The sequence below is a fragment of the Polyodon spathula genome, chromosome 2 (genome assembly GCF_017654505.1).
Source record: "Polyodon spathula isolate WHYD16114869_AA chromosome 2, ASM1765450v1, whole genome shotgun sequence".
NCBI lineage: Eukaryota > Metazoa > Chordata > Actinopteri > Acipenseriformes > Polyodontidae > Polyodon > Polyodon spathula.
In genome coordinates this window covers 45,510,313-45,532,163 of record NC_054535.1, presented here as the reverse complement: position 1 = coordinate 45,532,163, position 21,851 = coordinate 45,510,313, and the positions used below count along the sequence as shown (strand labels likewise).

The 21,851-nt window shown below is 39.7% G+C and overlaps 1 protein-coding gene across 3 annotated transcripts in view; it reads right to left on the bottom strand.

Moving 5' to 3' along the window:
* LOC121297134 (protein FAM13A-like) overlaps positions 1-18,884 on the bottom strand; it is a 60,540-nt gene extending 41,656 nt beyond the window's left edge. For 2 of the 3 annotated variants that reach the window (XM_041223206.1, XM_041223216.1), the window contains exon 1: positions 9,892-10,031. In XM_041223206.1, coding sequence (XP_041079140.1) covers positions 9,892-9,953 — 62 coding nt within the window. In that variant the 5' untranslated portion in view covers positions 9,954-10,031. Of the gene's footprint in view, positions 1-9,891; positions 10,032-18,507; positions 18,681-18,766 lie in introns of those variants that run through there. The other variant, XM_041223223.1, reaches the window with a different exon arrangement.
* Between the last annotated feature and the right edge of the window lie 2,967 nt (positions 18,885-21,851).

The following is a 21,851-nucleotide window of genomic DNA, read 5'->3' as shown; positions in this document are numbered from 1 at the left end:
ACCCTGCATCATAATAGAATGCAGCTCTGGCAATGGGAATAAGGTTTATTCCACTGTGAAATCGTATTTAAAAGAAAAAAAAGTTCATCCTTATAAAAACAAGTTCAAATCATTTAAGAGCTTTGTCTGCTATGGTTATTGCATCCAACATATTATATATAAGAAGGCAAACTTTTAGCTGACTTCTCAAGGGGTGTAATTCCAGGCTCATCACTGTGCGTGTCAATTAAACACAGATCACATACTCTAAATATATATATTGCTTGCTCCACCAAGCTCAGGTTTGCTTCCTGTTGAGCCACCAACGTTTCCAGTAGGTTTCTCTGGCCAACAAGGTGAACTAAAAAAATCTCCCTTCAGTAACTCAAACAGTTAAGACTATATGGATTTTTTTTTTTTTTTTGGTTGAACTAAATATTACCTGGTAGTTGTTAAGCTGTCTCTACAGCAAAATAAAGAGAAAAACACAAATTTTAAACTGGGTTTAAGAATATGTTTTCCCTTGCTGATGCTGAAAAGAAAATCTGTCAGGACAACTCTGTTGAATGAGTGAAAATAACAAATGCACGATAAAGTAGGCGACTGCAAGATGAAATGCAATTAGGATCAGCAATGAGCAATTAATGTAATGTGTCACGTCTGTTTGAAATCAAAAATAAGCAAAAACTGAATCCGGCTCAGTCAAGATATGAAGGTAAAACAAGTGACATTGTTTTGTAATTAACAGCTTTTTCTGAGTTTAATTAGGAAACAGAATCGGCTCAAAATAGGTTTAAAGGGATGTCATGTGATCAAAAATAAAACCCAAAAACTTCAAGCCCTAAGTATTACGCAACCAGAAGCAGGGCACAGTCGGAACTACAGTACAGAGTTCTAATTCTCACAAGGCCTGTGGATAGCAAACATTCTTATTGTTATTTTGTAACTTAGCAATGACTCATTAATTCAAGAGCTTGCTCCCAGCTAAAAATAATAAAAAAAAATCTTGATTCCCAGCAAACCTTCCTCCACTGTCAATATTATTAACTGCTTTCTCATGTTTCAAGTCCACCCTGTACAGGTAGACCAGTGTAATCTGTATTAATAATATCACTGCAAGCTTTATTTAAGATGTATTTTATGCATCTTTTTTGCTAGTTGTTGCCAGCATTGTCTTGCTTGTGCCCACTTAATTGCAACTTGGTGAACTTAGTCACAAGCTCTATTCAGGTATAGGAAACAAACATATGAACGCATATGAAAATACCACATAGTACATTTGCTAATCAATTTCATTCACATCCTGCTCTAGTTTATACCTCCAGAAAAGACATACTGTTTAACCACTGCATGTTGGTTTGTTTCCTTAATAGACACAGAAGCAGCAGCAATGGAACCACATGATCATGTTGCATTATGCTGCAGGTGATGAGAATGAATAACCAGTGTAACCAAATATAGTAAAAACCCTATGGAACTAGTAATTGCACATCTAGCTTTGTCTTCTGATCCGAGTCCAATAGAACATCTGTGGTACCAAATCGCCAGTGCCATCCACAGGAGACAACTGCGACCAGCCAACCTTCGTCAACTGGCTGCAGCTGCACAGGAAGAAAAAAAATTATTTATCCTGATCAGGGCACCATTGACGCATAGACAAGATTGTGTTAATGCTCAGGGAGGTCATACCCGATACTATACTATATGTATATATATACACTGAACAAAAATATAAACGCAACATTCAGCAATTTCAAAGATTTTACTGAGTTAAAGTTAATATAAGGAAATCAGTCAACTGAAATAAATTCATTAGGCCCTGATCTATGGATTTCACATGACTGGGAATACAGATAAGCATCTGTTGGTCACAGATACCTTAAAAAAAAAATGTAGGGGCGTGGATCAGAAAACCAGTCAATATCTGGTGTGACCACCATTTGCCTCATGTAGCGCGACACATCTTCACATAGAGTTGATCAGGCTGTTGATTGTGGCCTGTGGAATGGTCCAACTACTCTTCAATGGCTGTGCGAAGTTGCTGGATCACGTCAATCCAGAGCATCCCAAACATGCTCAATGGGTGACACTTCTGGTGAGTATGCATTCCATGGAAGAACTGGGACATTTTCAGCTTCCAGGAATTGTGTACAGATCCTTGCGACATGGGGCCATGCATTATCATGCCGAAACATTAGGTGATGGCGGCGGATGAATGGCACGACAATGGGCCTCAGGATCTCGTCACGGTATCTCTGTGCATTCAAATAGATAAAATGCAATTGTGTTTGTTGTCCGTAGCTTATGCCTGCCCATACCATATCCCCACCTCCACCATGGGGCACTCTGTTCACAATGCTGACATCAGCAAACCGCTCGCCCACACGACGGCGTACATGCTGACTGCCATCTGCCCCGTACAACTGAATCCGGGATTCATCCGTGAAGAGCACACTTCTCTAGCGTGCCAGTGGCCATCGAAGGTGAGCATTTGCCCACTGAAGCACGCAGATGAGCTTCCCTGAGACGGTTTCTGACAGTTTATGCAGAAATTCTTAGGTTGTGCAAACCCACAGTTTCATCAGCTGTCCGCGTGGCTGGTCTCAGACGATACAGCGGTGAAAAAGCCGGATGTGGAGGTCCTGGGCTGACATGGTAACACGTGGTCTGCGGTTGTGAGGCCGGTTAGACGTACTGCCAAATTCTCTAAAACAACGTTGGAGGCGGATTATGGTAGAGAAATGAACATTCAATTCTCTGGCAACAGCTCTGGTGGACATTCCTGCAGTCAGCATGCCAATTGCACCCTCCCTCAAAACTTGAGACAATCTTTGGCATTGTGTTGTGTGACAAAACTGAACATTTTAGAGTGGCCTTTTATTGTCCCCAGCACAAGGTGGCACCTGTGTAATGATCACGCTGTTTAATCAGCTTCTTGATAAGCCACACCTGTCTGGTGGATGGATTATCTTGGCAAAGGAGAAATGCTCACTAAAAGGAATGTAAACAAATTTGGGCACAAATTTTGAGAGAAATAAACTTGTGCGTATGGAAAATTTCTGGGATCTTTTATTTCAGCTCATGAAACATGGGACCAACACTTTACATGTTGCATTTATATTTTTGTTCAGTGTATATATATATAACAGTCATCATAACTTAAAGTTAAATTGAATCAAGTTTTAAAAATATCAAGAATATCTACTCCACAAGCATGGTCTGAAGTAACAGAAGGTATTTTGTGACTTATTAATTTTGAGACAGCCGGCCAGACAGCTTGAATATATCTGACAGTATGGTGTCTGAGTATCTTCATGTACTATTTTTAATTTATCACATGTAATGTAGAGGCTCAAGTCTCAGGTGATGTGGCAGTGTTTTGAATTGGGTGAACAAAAAACCCTGGTTAACCAGCCTGCAAATGAAATACTTCAGTCATATCGTAGCATACATCTAGTTATCTCACCTTTGATGAAGATGAAGACATGTCAGGTTAGAAATTAATTTACTGGAGTGTGACCATTATAAGCAATGTATCCTTATTCACAGAGTGCATTCAGGCTGTCTGCTTGAAAAAACAAAATCACAGTAACACATAAAATTGGAACTGCAAGGAGTGAGCTGGGAATCCCAGAGCTCCCTTATAAAAATGTACCATAGTAAGAGCATAGCAACCTGTAATAAAGCATAATGAAATCACGCTAAAGCATAGGTAGGCATAAAGAATAGTGAGGTATGGTAAAGCATTAATAAACATGGCAAACAAGGGTAAACTACGGTAAATGCATGGTACAACCATGGGAAAACTGCCAAAATACAGTGCAAAAATTATTTTATAAGGGTTATGGTGCCCTATTCACAAAACTTAAACATAATCCTTAAAGTCTGTTTTGATCAATTGAAAAAGTTTGATATTTATTAAACTGATCTATACTGTCGCCAAAGAAACCGAGTATAGAAAAGTTCCATACAGACTTTCTTTTTTTAAAAGTACAAACTTAAAAAGGCACATTCACTCTAAAATGCGAGATGACAACTGTCCTTTTAAGTATATACACATTCTAATGTTCTAATATACATATTACTCACATCACAAGCTACATTAAATAAATACATGGAGAATTTTGGCAACTAAAACATTTATAATGTATGCAGATGTTGCATCATTCTGTTTACGCTGCAAACCCGATGCTTATTCTTCCGCCTGACAGCTCTGCTTAGCTACTTTTTTCATTCAGACCAGAACCAAGAAATTACAGTTCTCTAAAATATCTTCCATTGAATATAACTTACTTCCATGTTTCTTAAGTAACCATTAATTCAAACTCAGTTCAAAAAAAGGATACAAGGCGTAAGTTGTTGTACAGTGGAGCGTCTGCTGTATCGGATGCCACATCACAGCTGGGATAAATCTCCATAATTCCTGAGATGTCATACTATTAAGGCATCCACCCTTTATGCAGAAATAAAGGTATACTCTATGCAGTCTATTCAGGTGGTGGATCTGAATACTGCCAGTGTGTCCATGACCAATAATTACAGTCTGTATATGGCACAACTTTTGGCTCACTTCACTTATATAATATATTATATATATATATATAATATATATTATATATATATATATATATGTCCATGTAGGTATTGTGTACACACACACACACACACACACACACACAGTGCCTATAGAAAGTTTACACCCCCTTGAACTTTTTTCACATTTTGTTGTGTCCGACTTTTTTCCATTTATCTACACACCATACTCCACACTGTTAAGGGGAAAAAAGGTTTTACTGAGAAAATTATATATTAAAAATACAAAACTGAAAGATCATAATTGGATAAGTCTTCACCCCCCTGAGTTAATACTTGGTGGAAGCACCTTTGGCAGCAATTACAGCTGTGAGTCTGTTGGGATAGGTCTCTAACAACTTTGCACACCTAGATTTGGCAATATTTGAATATTCTTCTATACAAAATTGTTTAAGGTTTGTCAAATTCCTTGGGGAGCGTTGATGGACAGCAATGTTCAAGTCATGCCACAAATGTTCGATTGGATTTAGGTCGGGGTTCTGACTGGGCCACTCAATCATATTTACCTTTTTGTTCCTTAGCCACTCCAGTGTAGCTTTGGCTGTGTGCTTTGGGTCGCTGCAATGCTGAAAGGTGAACTTCCGTCCCAGTTTCAGCTTTCATTCAGAGGGCAGCAGGTTTTCCTCAAGGACCTCTCTGTACTTTGCTCCATTCATTTTCCCTTCTAACCTGACAATTGCCCCAGTCCCTGCCGATAAGAAACATCCCCATAACATGATGCTGCCAACACCATGCTTCACAGTAGGGATGATGTTCTTTGGGTGATGCAATGTGTTTGGTTTGTGCCAAACATAACACTTTGCATTTAGGCCAAAAAGTTCAATTTTAGTTTCGTCAGACCACAAAACTTTTTGCTACATGGCAAAAACATACTTCAAACGGGATTCAAGGTGGGCTTCCTTCTTGCCGCCCTACCATACAGGCCAGATTTGTGGAGTGCTTGGGATATTGTTGTCACATGCACACTTTGACCAGTCTTGGCCATAAAAGCCTGTAGCTCTTGCAAAGTTGCCATTGGCCTCCTAGTAGCATCTCTGATCAGTCTCCTTCTTGCTCGGTCATCCAGTTTGGAGGGACGGCCTGATCTAGGCAGGGTCTTGGTGGTACCATACACCTTCCACTTCTTAATAATCGTCTTGACCGTGCTCCAGGGATATTCAAGGCCTTTGATATTTTTTAATAACCATCCCCTGATCTGTGCCTTTCAACAACTTTGTCCCGGAGTTCTTTTGAAAGCGTCTTGGTGCGCATGGTTGAGTCTTTGCTTTGAAATGCACTACCCAGCAGATCGAACCTACAGGAACTTCTGAATTTATCCTGAAATCACGTGAATCACTACAATTTAACACTGGTGGAGGCCACTTAACTTGGTGTGTGATTTTGAAGGCGATTGGTTACACCTGCACTAATTCAGGATTGCTATTACAAGTAGGGTAGAGACTTATCCAACCAAGTTATTTCAGTTTTTATTTTTAATTAATTTTCTACAAAAAACTTTTAATTTCAGGCTATAAGGCAACAACAGGTGAAAATTCTGAATGGCAGTGTAGACTTTTATAGGCACTGCATGCATATATATAATTTTTTATTAAAGGTGGTCTATTTATTTGCTCTTATATCATTGCATCGTGATACTTTACAACACAATACAATACACCTTCATGTATCGCGATACAAGCCTGAAATGAGTAGCTAATATGCCACATTTAATAAACTGTAAATCATGAAAGAAAAGGTCTTGGTTGTCTGAAAGTAAACTCCACTTGATCCTAGACATATCGTGAGTTTGGAATTACAGGGTTATAAGTACCAAAAGTATAGTTTTGAGTAATTCAGCTGTAATGTTTTCATAGACCATATCTGAATGTTGTTCAGAAATTTAACATTTATTTTATTTGATTTTTCTAGAAAACATAAGCAATACATCAAAAAAAAATGTCATTATATGTTTTTTTATTTTTTAAATAACTCATTAAAAACCAAATTTCCTCTCGTACCCATGGCAATTTCATTATAGTAGAAACATTTTACAGCCACAGATCAAACAAAAATATTTTACAGCAACATATCAAACAAAAATATTTTTTCACTAAACGGCAGTGTTTTGGACATTATACTGCGTGAAAAAGGAAGATAACTTTGCGCGTTTGCGTCTAGTGATAAAAACCTTATTAACTAAACTTAACAGATACAAAAATACGGTGGAGTAACCTTCTAATTAGCATACACCTTATAACACAACGTACATACCAAGCAGTATGGGCTAAACGGAGTGCCAATTCACAAGTTAAGGTGCCCCTGTATGAGGCATCAAACTCGAAATACAATAGAATCCTATTCTCCATTTATACACTTAAACGAGTACAAATGCAAGATGTTCCATGTAAAACCAAATAGATTAATTAGATTAAAACACATTTTTTATTTCAAAGCAGCACATGAATGAATGAATGAACAATATTCATTTGGTACTGATGACCGATGTACTTTCCCACAATATTTTTTACTTCCAATAATTAAACAGTTTGCAGGATATGAGCACCCCTGTCAAAGACGTGAGGAGGACTTGCATGGATACAACTAGTGATGAACCTAATGATCCTTGCGAACCCGGTCAGATAAACCAGCGTAAGAGAGAAAAGAACCTCAGCAGGCACAAGCCTGGAGTTAAATGGCCAAAAGCTTGTGAGGAAACTGTGTGGGACACAGTAAACACGGATCTCTGTTTTACTTTGGAAAGGTTAAGTGGAACAGTTGAAAAGAAGCTGGATAAATTTGGGGATATCATCTACTCATATGGAAGCGAGAGGTTTGGAGTTAAAAAAGGAAGGAAAAAGTACAAACTATTCCTGGAAAGTCTAGCCTGCAGCAGGAGATTGAACGCTTAGTTAGAGAAAGGAGGCAGCTGAGGAAGCAATGGAGAAGAGCAGAACAAAGTCAGAAGGAGGGACTCAATCTGTTACAAAGGGTCATAAAAGATAAGCTTGCAACATTGCACAGATCTGAGTGCCTACTGAAACGCTACAAAAAGAAGGAACGTGCGAGAACTAACTTTTATAAAGATCCATTCAAATTTGTAAAGAAGATATTCACCAGTTAGAAAAATGGCACAATAAAAGCATCTAAGTTTGAGCTGGAGAGATATTTGGAGGAAACACATACAGATTCAAAAAGGCAGCAGCCTATGTCAATTGCTTTGGACATCCCACCTAGCAATCCACCAGAACACCAAATGGAGGACTGTGCACCTAAGTGGAAAGAAGTAGAGCAAGCTGTGAAAAAAGCAAGGGTATCATCATCTCCAGGGCCTAATGGAGTTCTGATGTACCTTTCATAAATAGGCTACCGTGTTCAGTTTTTAAACACAGTTCCTTTCTCAATGAAAAGTTCATTACTGTTCCTCCCCTGAAAGCAAGTTGCACTGTCTGTCTGTTTCTTGCTGCATTCTCCTCCTGTGAGCTCCCTGCTACTGTACTAGCCATCACAATGCTAGCCTAACAGCCTTCTATACAGTAGGCTATCAACAAAAATAAAGAATTACAATAAAGCGGACCCCATGTACTTGGAGTTCTATCTCGACTGCTGCCCCTGGCACAATGGATGATGACAGTCTCACCGCATTTTTCAGGACAGTAGAAGACCAAATATCTTGAGAACTGTTCAGCATGTTTCTGCGTCATGCAGTAAGGCATTCGTGGGAACGAGTTCATTTTAAAGTTAAACTTTTGGACTGACGAAACTGACTGTTGAAGCAGTCAAAAGTGAGCTTTGCTTAAACTCCAATTCACATTCAAGTGTATAGTTCATAATATAGATTCGATGCAGTTTGGGAATAAAATAAGAGGGACACACAAAGCAGCTTGGAGCTTAAACAAAAGGTAAAAAAAAAGATGTTATCTCTAGATACATGTGTCTATTTTTATTTATTATTATTATTATTATTATGAGCTACTAATAAGTGTGTGTTGTAGTATATTAGTATAGTGTACTATCTGATTCGGTCCTGTAATTCACTGTTTGAGAGGTGTGTGTGTGTGTGTGTGTGTGTGTGTGTGTGTGTGTGTGTGTGTGTGTGTGTGTGTGTGTGTGTGTGTGTGTGTGTGTGTGTGTGTGTGTGTGTGTGTGTGTGTGTGTGTGTGTGTGTGTGTGTGTGCTTGTATGTGTCCTGTTTCGTGAATGGCATTAGTAGTGGGCTGCCCTATTTATGTTGTGATTTAGTTGAAACCACCTGGTTTCCCAACGCGGTACTGTTACCACACCTTGAGACATTTAATAAAGGTACTGTGCTTAAGTGAATATGGTTAGTATAACAAACACCTCCCCATTGTCTAAGAGAAAACAAACAGCAGGTGTACAAAGCACGCAGTAAAGGGGCAAAACACGTTACTGCCGTTTAGTGTAGGAGGTTCTTAACATTTAGATTTTACTAAAGCAGCACATGAACAAAGTTTGTACTTTTAATAGTTATCAGACACATTGCTTAGTATTTCTTGGTATTCTCAGAAATGTCTCGGGACCTCTTATAGCTGGCATACTGCTTTGTCTTTAAACTCAAAAAAGGGTTATTATACATAGCAGTAAATACATATAATTGATTTTCAACTGAATTTGTGTATAGAACTGAAATATTTTCAAGTCCGTCAAGCAGAGATGAGTTTTTCATAAGCATCGTGATACGTATTGACTGCAGTGTTTCAGTTTGGTGAGTCCATAAGAAATGTTTTTGAGAAAAAGTATACCCCTTTCAATCATACACATATACCCCGTTTGTAGCCAAAGCAGTGTGAAAACCATGTTGAATGAATAGATTTTTCACTAACTGATCTGGAATGGATTTGCTACAATACATATAGCATGCACTGCTCACGTTACAATGTCCAGTTTAACATCAAATGCTTAACAAAGATTTAAAATAGTGCACAGTACAATTTAATATTAAAAAAATACATTGTATACCAATGAATAATGTAACTCTGGATACAGCTGCCACTGACACTGTACAGTGACTGAATGATACCATCACTTGCTGTTGCTGTTTCCTGGCTAGGCATGTATAAAGTTTGTAAGTCAAACATCCAGTAACAAACAGCATATCCATTGGTATAAAAACACTTTATATGATCATATCCCAAACACACATTTTAAAAGATATGCCTTCAAATATAACCCTTTTTGAAAAGGAATAATAAAACAGTTATCTAAATTCTTTAAAGAATGCACAAATACATGCAGTGCATGCTTTGAGAGCAAGTTTACCACATGTGTAGTTTATTAAAAAAAAAAAAAAAAAGAGGCCACAATTCTCAAAGGAAAATTTACCTTTGCAGAGGTATGATTTTACAAGCCATTCTTGTCAAGAAAAAAAAAAAGTTTATAACCATCACGCACAAATGAGAATAGCTTGCAGAGCCACAGGTTCCTGTGCAGTTTCTTGTCTCTGTCAAAAAAGGCAGCCTATAGTCTCCATTTGCAAAACACGGTTCCTTAAACCAAACACAATAGCCTGCATGTCTAGCTACAGTTGTACCATTACCCTTTGACCCCAACTCTCCCAGGAAGAGCAGTTAAGCACCAGCCAATCAAAGCAGGGATTCGTGTTTACCCTTCCCCTGCTCCTCTGTAAGATCTGAATGTCAGTTACAAGATCCCTCCCAGAACTGTGCATTCAGTACCTCACTCTCAAGGAAAGAGCCAATGGAGTATTCCTTTGCATTCATGCCCCTTTTATGGTGTCAAACTGATCAGCATACCGTGGTCACAATCCCTACAGCAGAGAGACTAAGGATTAAATAACAACCCTCTGCTCCTCCTTAAATTGAACAGAACTACTGTATGTATTTTACACTACACAGTACCCTATTACACTAAGAAGTTATTATCTGTATTTTTTCTTTAATATTTGAACATATTGATACAGGTATTCTATTCACTCTCACTGCATTTAATTATGTTTACATACAGCTCTGAGGGGGGATGTTTACAGGGTTTCTGTTACAGTACCTTGCCATATTTGCTAGTTACTGCTTTTTTTCTTCTTCTTCAGTGTGGCTTGCATATTTGAGCAAAAAATGTTCAGTAAACTGAAACGTCTCTTTACACTAGCAGCTACAATTTTTGTTTTAAAACCAATACTCCTTAAATGCTTGCCTTTATATTATAAATTGCACACTTGAAAGCTTGACATAGCCGATGACCAATTCTAAAGAATACAGACTTAAGGCCTGAATACACATATGTGGCGCGGGACAGCTGGTCATTTTTGCGGGGCGATACCGCTAGTCACCAACAGGGAACACTTGAGCGGTATGCACTAAGCGACTGACTAAATGCTACAATATTGTACAAAAATGTAATGGTAGTTGTCAGTACCACACAGTAGGCTACGTACTCTAATGTAATTATGGCTTCTGTTTTTCGTTTTTTATTAATTTAATTTTTTGGTGCTTATTGGTAGCGCTGAAGAGGGGCACGTGACTGTCCAGACAGGCCTTTCCGAGCAGTGTAGGCATCACACCTCTCAAATGTTTCAAGGGCGTTGCATAGCCTGAAGGGCATCATCTGGAACTGCCAGAGGCCTTGTTCTGTGGTAAATGCCGTCTTTGCCGGCGCATCAGGGGACAGCTCAACCTGCCAGTACCCACTCTGCAGGTCCAGTGAGCTAAACCATTGGGAGCCAGCGATCACGTCCAGCACCTCATCGCTCCTCGGGAGGGGGTAGTCGCCCTTGCGGGTGACCGCGTTAAGCTGGCAGTAGTCCATGCAGAGGTGCAGGCTGCCATCCTTCTTCTCGCTCAAGATGACCAAGGCAACCCATGGGCTTTCCGAGAGTTCAATTACCCCGTTGGCGGCCATCTCCCTGATGGAGGCCTTGGTTTCATCTTGCTTTTGGCTGGGCTGGCGTCCCCAGTGTTGATGTGGTGTTGGATCAGTTTGGTGCGGGTACAGTCCTTTGCTTTGGCTGCAAAGCAGTCCTGGTATTCCCGGACCAGCTCCTCCAATTGCTTCTGTTGTTCTGAACTGAGCCCTTCCCCATATCTACAGCTGGACTTTCCTCTGTTCCACACTGACGCCCTGCTGGTCCCGCGTTAATTCTCCAGCCTGGTCCACGGCTGAATACGCTCTAGTGCTGGGCAATCTGCTGGCTTGTGGACGAGAAGGGCAGCTGGCCGGGGTCGGTGCCTGGTCTGCGGACCAGTGTGGTACCTGTGAGTCTTGACTGCAGGTTGGTGGGCGGGAGGACTGCTCAGCTGGCGAGCTTGCTTGCACGGTAGATGGCAGACTGGTATACTGGCTGGCAGGCGACTGGGCTGTCTAGCGGGCAGTCTTGCTGGTTGGCATGGTAGCTGGCAGGCTTTCTGGCTTGCATGGTGGCTAGCAGGCTAATATGCTGGCTGGCAGGAGGCCGGGCTGAGTGGTGGGCAGGCTTGCGGGCTGGCACGGTAGCTGGCATGCTGGTATGCTTGCTGGCAGGTGGCTGGGCTAGTCAACAGGCAGGCTTACTGGCTTGCATGGTAGCTGGCAGGCTGACAGACGATCTCTCCTTCTTCACCCCGGCTCCCCTCCAGTCGCAATCGAAGCTGCAGGCCCCATTCTTGGTCCAAATTATGCCCTCTGCCAAGTCAAGGATGATGCCCATGCCAGACAAAATGTCAGCCCCCAGTTTGCACTGTTCCCCTATGTCCCCTAGCCACACAATGTGCTGCATCCCAACATACCCCAGGTGCACGCCGAGTGCCTGTCGTCCTCTCATGGGGATGACTTGCCCGGACACGGTTCTCAGGCTGGCCTCGGTGGGCTCCCTTGTTTCCTCACTTGCAGCCCCCCGCGGTGGCAGCACCCCAGCCGCAAGAGAGTAACAGTGGCTCCAGTGTCTACCAGGGCCAGACACTCCATCCCGCTGACTGTGCACAGCACGTACATGGCCCGGCCGGCTCCTATCCGCCCCACAGTTACATCAGGGTCAGGTGAAAGCTGGAGGGGGTGGGGGGTGGCGGGCCAGCGCGCCACTCTCTAAGCCGACCCGGACTCTTTTGGGCCAGTGACTTCAGCGGAGCTTGCTAGTTGTGGACAGCAAGTGGCTGGTTGCAATGCCAGCCTAAACATATTTTATTATTTAAGATAGCATAATATTCATGCATGCCCCAGCTACAGAAACTGCCCCCACCCCATCCCAATTACTTGAAAGTTCAATCGGCAAACAGCTCATTTATGACTTAATGCAAGAACTGACAAATTAACTTACAGAAGAATTTATGAATGTAATTAATTTATACATTTTAAAAAATTCATAAGAGTTAATTTACGAATTAACTTATGAATTGACAAATTAATTAACTATTTAATGTGGACCCTTATAATGCTCAAAAGTGAAATATTTGCTTGTTTAAAAAAAAAAAAAAAAAACTTCTGGAATATAACAGCATTGATTAAGGTACACTCCAGTCATGTAGGTGGCAGCAATAAGCCACATATTTGGTTTACACAGCATTAAGAAGGATATTTACTTTTAGCCCAAAGTACTACATAACCGATGTCAAGACCCGTACTCAAACCCGTTTTAATTAATCCAGCTTAACGCGTCCAAACAAATACGTTTTATGTTTAGTGAGGCGTAATGCATACACACACTATTACCAATGAATAACTACTTTAAAAATGTATACATATTGGTACACAATACATTTATAAATACAAAATTAGCCTTAAAAAATAACTGGTCAACTATAACCAAATTCACCATAAGCAAAGAATCTGAAAATATTGAAAGCTTTGTACCCTCTGCATGTATCACTGCCATGTACTGTAATATAACACTTAAGTGAAACCTTAAATAAGCATTAAGAAATATTACACTATGCAGTAACTGCTGTAGGGGGGATGGGTGGGTTGTTTCAAGATATTCTAAAAAAGGGATAATGTTATAAAAATGGTATTAAAAAAAACAACTGTGCTATGAAAAAATGATACAAGAAGGTCTAAGTCAAACAATGTACAATAAGGGATAAAATACCCCTCAGATTTATTATGTAAGTCACTACTATTACTACTAATGATGTACTTGTCCATTTTAATCTCCACAGTATTCTCCGAAATCATCCTCATACTTTCTAGACCCTGGGTTCTCACCTACAACAGGACCTGGCCATGCTGCAATGATTGAATTAGATCATATGTCCCTGTTTCTTTTATTATTTTGTACTTATTACTTATCTTACGATAATATGTTCTGTGTGCTTCTCTGTTGTTTCTGTGTAGATGAATTACCATGATCTGTTCCAGAAAAAAATATTTTTTCAGTTAGAAACAGTATAAAATTGAAAACTCATTTAACTTAAATAAACTCTTAAATAACTAAAAATGTTTTAGAAAAGGGGGCATGTACAATGAAAAAACACCTCACCATTTTCTTTTTTGTTTATTACAGTCCCCATAACAGAAAATACTAGGATCACAACAAAACAAAATGTTCATCACTATGGTAAACATGTACCTTGCAAGTTGGGCCAGTGTTTGAAAAGCGTGAAGCACACCTCCATCTATATCCCGATTCTGACTGGCTTATCAAATCCGAAGCTGCACTTTGATCCTGTCTTTTTATGTTATTGTTAATCCCTACTGTCCCACACATCACTTGCAATTTTAGAAAATGTTGCAAAAATTCTGGCAATGTGGTAAATCGGTGCAAGTCAAAACAGGTTATGATAATTATTTCTAATATTTATCAACTATGTAATTTATGACGAACACTGACATGGATTTTTGCCTTCAAATTCAGTGCAACAATGTTCATTTATTTCAGATGGTTTCTCCGCCACAGTAAAGAAAATAATTATTACTTCATAACAATGATAATTACTCCATACCGCTGTTTTCATGTTGCACTGCTAAATCGTTCTCTCGTTGATCAATCAATGAACACTGACACAAAGCGAAATGGGCAGAGATTTGTGACAGTGATTATACTGACGTTAACGGTGGCCAGTAGCAGCTAACAGAAACAGACGCTGTATAATAAAACAGAATGCAAGCAGCACGAACTGTGCTGAATGAAAGCGCATTTGAGAAATGCTTCACTAGTGGACTGTGTGAGTGAATGGAATGCATCCATGTTGGATGAAAAGCAGATGAAACAAGTCCCAGCATCCAGTACCGGCATCAAAAGCAGTCCCGGTATGGAGTACAGGGGAGTACTGGCAGAATTTCACCCACGTGTGCATCAAAAGAAACGTATCACTTATATTTGAGCATCAAAAGAAACTTATCACTTATATTTGGATACAATTCACTAGATGTGATCGAAAAATGACAAACTCTGTTTTAGAGTAGGTGCAGTGACTTTTTATTGTGCTGATTAACAACTGACATCATGAAGATGCTGCAAAATGATCTGTCAATCTTGGGCAGATCTTGTGACTCTTAGTCTCCCACTTCGTAGCCTGTCATTGACAGAGTGTGTCTGGTTATACCGTATCAGCAAGTTTGAAATTTCTGGCTGTGAGCACCAAAGATGGCGAGCCACAGTACGCTGCCCTAATCCAGCCTCCAACATGCCGATTGCACGAAGACGACGCTCTCTTGACAGACGTGGCGTAGTTTTTTTTGTTTTTTTTTCTGTGATTTTCTTTATGGTTTTATTAAAGCTTGCAATTCAACAGCTGAAATCACTCCATATCCAGTGAGGGTGAGCCGCACCAGTCCTCTGCAAGTGAGGGAGACTACACGCTGCTCCCTCTTCCTTCGCCAGGAGACTACATGCTGCTCCCTCCTCCATCGCCAGGAGACTACACGCTGATCCCACCCCCGTCGCCAGACTACACGCTGCTCCCACCTCCGTCGCCAGGAGACTACACACTGCTCCCACCTCCGTTGCCAGGAGACTACATGCAGCCCCCACCTCCACCAGCAGAGGATGAATTCCTGCTGGTTCCGCATCCACCGCCGTGAGAGGACTGCTTGCAGCTCACACCACCACCAGCAGCGGGTGGGTACCTGCTGGTTCCGCCTCCATCGCCCAAGGATGCCTGCCTCGCTCCGCTCAAGGATGCCTGCTGCTCCGCATCACCCAGGATTTGCCTGCTGCCCCGCATCGCCTGGGGTTGCCTGCTGCCCCGCATCGCCTGGGGAGCTACCAGTTACAGGGTACGAGGGAGAAGTGGGGCTCCCGCTGCCACCTCTATGGCCAGGGGCTCCCGAGTTCACCTCCCGAGGGTCCGCTGCTGCCGTCGCCTCCCGAGGGTCTGCTGCTGCTGCCGTCGCCTCCCGAGGGTCCAATATTACTATTTCTTGTGTGGGACCGGCGAAAAGCCGGTTTCATAATATAGTCATATGAATGGGGTTAAAATCCCCATTCATAAAAACCTTGTGCAGAAGGTGGCCATCTCCCGAGTTAATTCATTGATTAACTGGGAAATGGTCACCTGTATAAAAGCCTACAGCTGTCTGTGTCAGGTGGAGAGTGAGGAGAGACATAAGTTTGTGCAAGAGGATTAAAAACTAAAGTAAAAACAATTGCTATACGTGCTGGCTAAAACCCAGCACGATATTTGTTTGTTTCGTTCACTGCGGTTTTGTTTATTGCTTGTTTATTCGTTTGGCCAAAGTGCCCTTTATTTTGTGAGTGTTTTGTTTTGTTCACACTTTGTTTATTATTTAATAAAAAACACTAAGCACCGTTGCGCTTCAGTTTTGCCCCGCCCTTCACTTGTTTTGAGTCTCTTTCTGGTCTGATGTCACCCCTGCAAAGCCATCCTGTTCACAACGCTCACTGGTATTGAAGAAGCAAAGCAACATACATTTCTAGGTGTTCTAAATTCTTTAGTGTTTTCTCAGAAAGCTTTAAATGCCAATGGGAAAGTGTCCAAACAGAGGGGCAGGGCAGGGGGACAATGACACTGTAACTACATGTATTACACGTATTTATATGGCAATGAAACTCCGCAGCGTGCACTGAAAAATCTGAGTGCCCGTTAAAACCAGCAGAACATTATTGTGAAATGTATGGACTGTTTTTATTAACATCTACAGTAGAACCTCTGAGTTATGAACCCCTTGGGAATGGAGGTTGTTTGTGTAAGCCTGAGATGTCTGTACTCTGAATATGAGTTTTTAATGGTTTTAATAAATGTGTACACCTGCTATCTACACCCTCAATCTGGTGAATCATGCAATGATACAGCACAGTAATGCAATCATCAAATTGTTATGGTTCTAAAGTCTTTAAAATAGTACTATCAAAGCAGAATAAGGCTACATTTAAGCTACCATTAAAATCATAACTAGCAAAAACACGTACGCTTGTTTTTAAACAAAATGCATTAATGCAGCTTGCTCAGTCATTTTTTGGTCCAGTAATTTTGCATTCTCCATGACCAGCACACCTCTTATAGGAGTACCAGTCTGGTTGCATTACACACATGGTTAAGTGACTGCATAGTTCTGGTTGAAAGTGGGTGTTCAGTAGGCCGGTCAGTTCACAGGTCTGGTGTTCGTAACTCTGAGGTTCTAGGAAGGAGGAAGCTTCTGGTTGTTTTCAATAAAAAAGAGACAAATAAGCAGTGGTGGTCATTATCTTCCTTTGTGCTGTCAGTAAAAGAATAATATAAAAGAATCAACAAAATACGTAATATAAGCTCTTGTAGTTCCACAGCTTTCAGTAATTTAATTCACAAGCAAAGTGTATGAGCTTAACCTGATGAATCGCATGAAGGAGTCTAGTGGTGCAAAAAATATGATAACGCTGGCACTTATTGTCTATTACAAATATGCATCTGTGATTTCTGTGTGACTTTTCCTACCGTAACCCCCACCATCTATAATGATGATGCCTTTGCACACTTTCCTATGGTATTTATAGTAAATAGACAGCTCACGACTCTCCCTAGTAGATCAAACAACTTGTTGGATTATTTTATATTTGCATTGAAAACACACAAAATTGTTACAAACAAAGCCCCCCCAAATGTTCCCCGTTCGGGGGGGTTAGGGGGGGTTGGGGGGGGTGGGGGTTACAAAAATACAATAACAAGCAAATAAGGAGTACGGATTGTATGAAACGTAGATATTGTTCTTATTTTGTTATGCATTTTTAATTTAACAATAAATGATTAGATTTGAGATGTAGAGTAAACAATTTAATTGTACGTCTGTTGCTTTCCTAAAAGAAAAATGGCTCCTGCCCCAAGTTTGCTTAGTTGAATGTAACAGTGCAGATCAATTCAGTTTGTTTATTATTACTGTAAAATCAGCAGGCGACACTTGGAGCATGTTCAACCTAAATACTGATTGTTAGAACAGGCAATGACTTTGACTGGTTTGACCAGATAAGAGAGAAAGTATGTGTGTACTAGGCCAGCACAACAAAGTAACAAGAATGGTGATTTAAACCCTGAATGGCCTTATCACTGCTGTCACCGACACGCTAATTTGGTACATTTCAAATTGGCTCATAAACAGCTAGTGTATAAGAAAATACAAGTCTCACACGATTATGCAATGCTGCTGAAGTCTGAAACCAGTAATAGAAAAATAGAAACAATAATTTAACACATTGGGTCAGCCAAGGTACAGGCACCATAGAGGTAAATTCATTACATTACAAAATGTAAATTTCCCTGTGTATCTTTAGTGATATCTGGTTTTGTTCAAGACGTGAACCAAAAGTGCACCAAAAAATGTCTATATATTGACAATACTTTCCTTAATATATTATTATTATTATTATTATTATTATTATTATTATTATTATTATTATTATTATAGTACCTATAATTTCAGCTTTATCATAGCATTTATACAAGAAGAATACAAATAATAAATCACAAAACACAAGTTAAGTACTGCTTGTAAATTTCATAATCTTAAACTGCTTCAGAATCCTCTATGTAATGCTAAACAAAAGACAGAAAACATATTGGAGTACAAACCTTGAGCACTCACCTGGTCACAGACTCTGTCCTCTTAACAATATTTTCAGACATCCCATCAGCCCGTTCCATCTCTTCCAGACTGCGGGGTGTTTCTGATATTCTCAGCCTGAACTGTGGGATCCCTGCTGATTGCCCAGGCTGGGGTGCAGACTTGAGTGCTCCTTCACTCTTTGATTTTGTAATCTAAGGGAAAAAAAGATCATAATACATCACAGTATAAATACAGACTCAATTATAGATAGAAACAAAACCAAGCACTTGATAATTACCTAAGTGCCCAATGGTACCATGCAAAGGTGGGTGCTAAGGCCTCTTTTATTTTATTTTTTTTATTATTTTTTTTTTAATCACAGTTCTTGTTGCGACCACAATTTAAACAAACTGTTTCATCTCTAATGAAAAACTCTGTATACCACTATACTATAAAGATTTCCTGCAGTCTCATTGGTGTGGTAAATGCATCACACAACAAAAAAAAAAAAAAAAAAATTGTTGCAGATAGGAAAAAGAAAAGGACGTGACCTCAATATCTTGACACTTGATAAAGAAAGACAGCACGAAAACCAAACCACAATTAAGTATTTCCTCTTTTAAACCCTGCATATATTTTTGCTGTCATTAGATTTGTTTGAGAATATTTTCCAGTAGGTTTTGTGTACAGAAGAAATTAGGCATACTGTAAAATATCACTCACCAGAGTTTCCAAAGATATATAGTTATTGTGACCAGACACCACCAGAAGCAAACACTTGTAGAATCCTTGCATGCCAAGCCATAGAGCTCAGTAGGATCATATATAACATTTTTTTTATTTTTTTTTTATTTTATTTTTTTTATCGATCACAGGGAGAAAAAAAATAAAGGTTACGAATGGTGGTTGTTCTGATTGCTTCTGCTCTCCCAGGCCATTGACATGACAGATCAAAGGGTTCATTTCATAAAATAATGGCAAAAAAAAGGCTCTGTTAATGACCTTCCTGCAGCAGTTTGTCAAGTGCCCTCCGCTCTGCATTAAGAAGCTCTACGACCCGAGGCATGTATTGTCCATTTCATTGGATTCAAAAGGCGATGTGGCTCCTACTTAGCATTTTCTAATTGTATCTAATGAGTAAAATCAATGAGAGATGATGTCACAGTACTAAAGCTACACAAGAGGTGGCTAAATTAGTCAAAACAATTAAATTTTTTGTTCTTCCATTTTTTAACATTAATAGCAACACAGTAACATTAAATAGATTATATGGCTACTAAAATCACTTTGACTGACTTTGTTTTTAAATCCGCATTACACCGATAAGAGATCTTACAACAATGACATCCTTCTGCACTTCTGGAAATGTTTATGAACAACAGAGGCACTTATGGAAATGTTTATGAACAACAGAGAATATTAGGCCTACTTGTTTTGCCTTGTTCTCATGTTATGTTTGTAGCATCAATATTATTAAACCCTTTGTTAAGATAAGTTTAAGATACCTGTGAAATTTAAGACCCAAAATAAGGTTGCTCTTTAAGGAACTGATGTGGTACATTTAAGGCTCTGAAAGAACTGGCTACTAATAGGTACTGTATATTTCAAGAGAAATGGTATGTTCAATGCAACAAAAACATGAAAACATCTTGTTATTGCACTACACACACACACAGCTGCAATTGTCCACAGGGATAAGTGCCTGGCCAGTAGAGTCTGCTGTAGCATGATGAGGAGAAACAGTCTCTTCTGATTTTGCCTCCCTTACCTGAGGAAGCACTAGAGCCAACATGATGCTCCCTTGGGCGAAGACCAACGACTTGGCACAGATCACCCTGCACACCACGCAGGCGTGCTTTTACCAGGAAAGCCACTCAGAGACCCCAGGGATTAGCTATTTTGAAGATCTAATATTTCATTTCAATTAAGACACATTTAGAATTAAGGCTTTCAAGTTTTAAACGTAAAAATATAAAAATCTTAAACACCTTAGTATGCTGATAAATGTTTAAAAAAAAAAAAAAAAAAAACCTCATTTTGCCTCAGGTATCTGTCTACACTGCCTAAAAAAACTACAAATTGTTCCAGGTTCATACTCACCGCCACTCTGGTTTTTTTACACAGAAGATGAAGTTTGCCAGGTGTCGGTCCAAGTCATTGACAGGAATGTCTTTCATTTCTCGTTCCTCTCCAGTTTCTTTGAGACACGAATGTACCAGCACTACATCAAATTTCGTTTTTTTTTGTTTTTTTTTCCTGGTATTCTCATTTTGTTTTTCATAAATGAACATTTCTCTAGTAAAGTGGTCTCAGGTCAAGTATAATCTTGTACAGGAATATGCCATTTTGCTGTCACTACTGCGTTATGCCTTTTTTTCCCCAAATGGCTAAAGATGCAAATATAGCCTTCATCCATGTTAGATAGACAGATAAATAGATAGATAGATAGATAGATAGATAGTGATAGAGTCAGATAGACAGATAGATAGCGATAGATAGACAGACAGAAACTTGAATTCTGTATTGAAATGTGCATCTGTGTCATTCATTAATTTTTGGAAAAGGAAAAACGGTCAATTTTTACAGTTCCTTTTAAATGTTCAATGGTATAATCTGTAGAATATCCACACAAATGTTGTCAGAAACATTGACTCCTGATACCTACCCTCTTCTTTCTTGGAGTTGGAGTTAGCACCTCTGTAGCAATTCCTGCACCTAGGACTGGATGTGACTATGAGACTGAATGAACCATTGCACAATTAATTTCTAAATAGCCTAACTGTCATCATGTTAAAGTTTCTTCTCATTCATCATCTACTAAATAGACCTGGTCTCAGGTCATCATCTTTTCTGGTCATTCATAGAAATCCAACTTGGAACATGGACTGTTTTCTTTGAAATGAATAACTGGACAATGAACTTGTTGCTCTGTTATAACTATTTGACTTGGTCTCAGATTTTGCTATAGCATGTTCTGATGTTTCCTGCCTCGGATGCTGTGTAGACAAAACAAAAAAAAGTTTCCTTCTCAAGAGGGTCTCCTAGTAAAATATTCTAAACAAACAAAGCAATGGTTTAATATATTATTTTTTAATATTATTTGTTTATTTAGCAGACGCCTTTATCCAAAGCGACTTACAGACAGTAGGGTGTATGAACTATGTATCAGCTGCAGAATCAATTACGACAATATCTCCCCCAAAAGAAGGAGCACAAGTGATTTGCACAAAGTCACACAATGACTGAGCTGGGATATAAACCGGGGACCTCCTAGTTACAAGCCCTTTCTTTAACCACTGGACCACAGAGCCTTAGATTAAGATTAACCTTTCCTGTAAATGCTGTGTTGAAATAGCATTTGATCAACTGTATTGCAATACAAA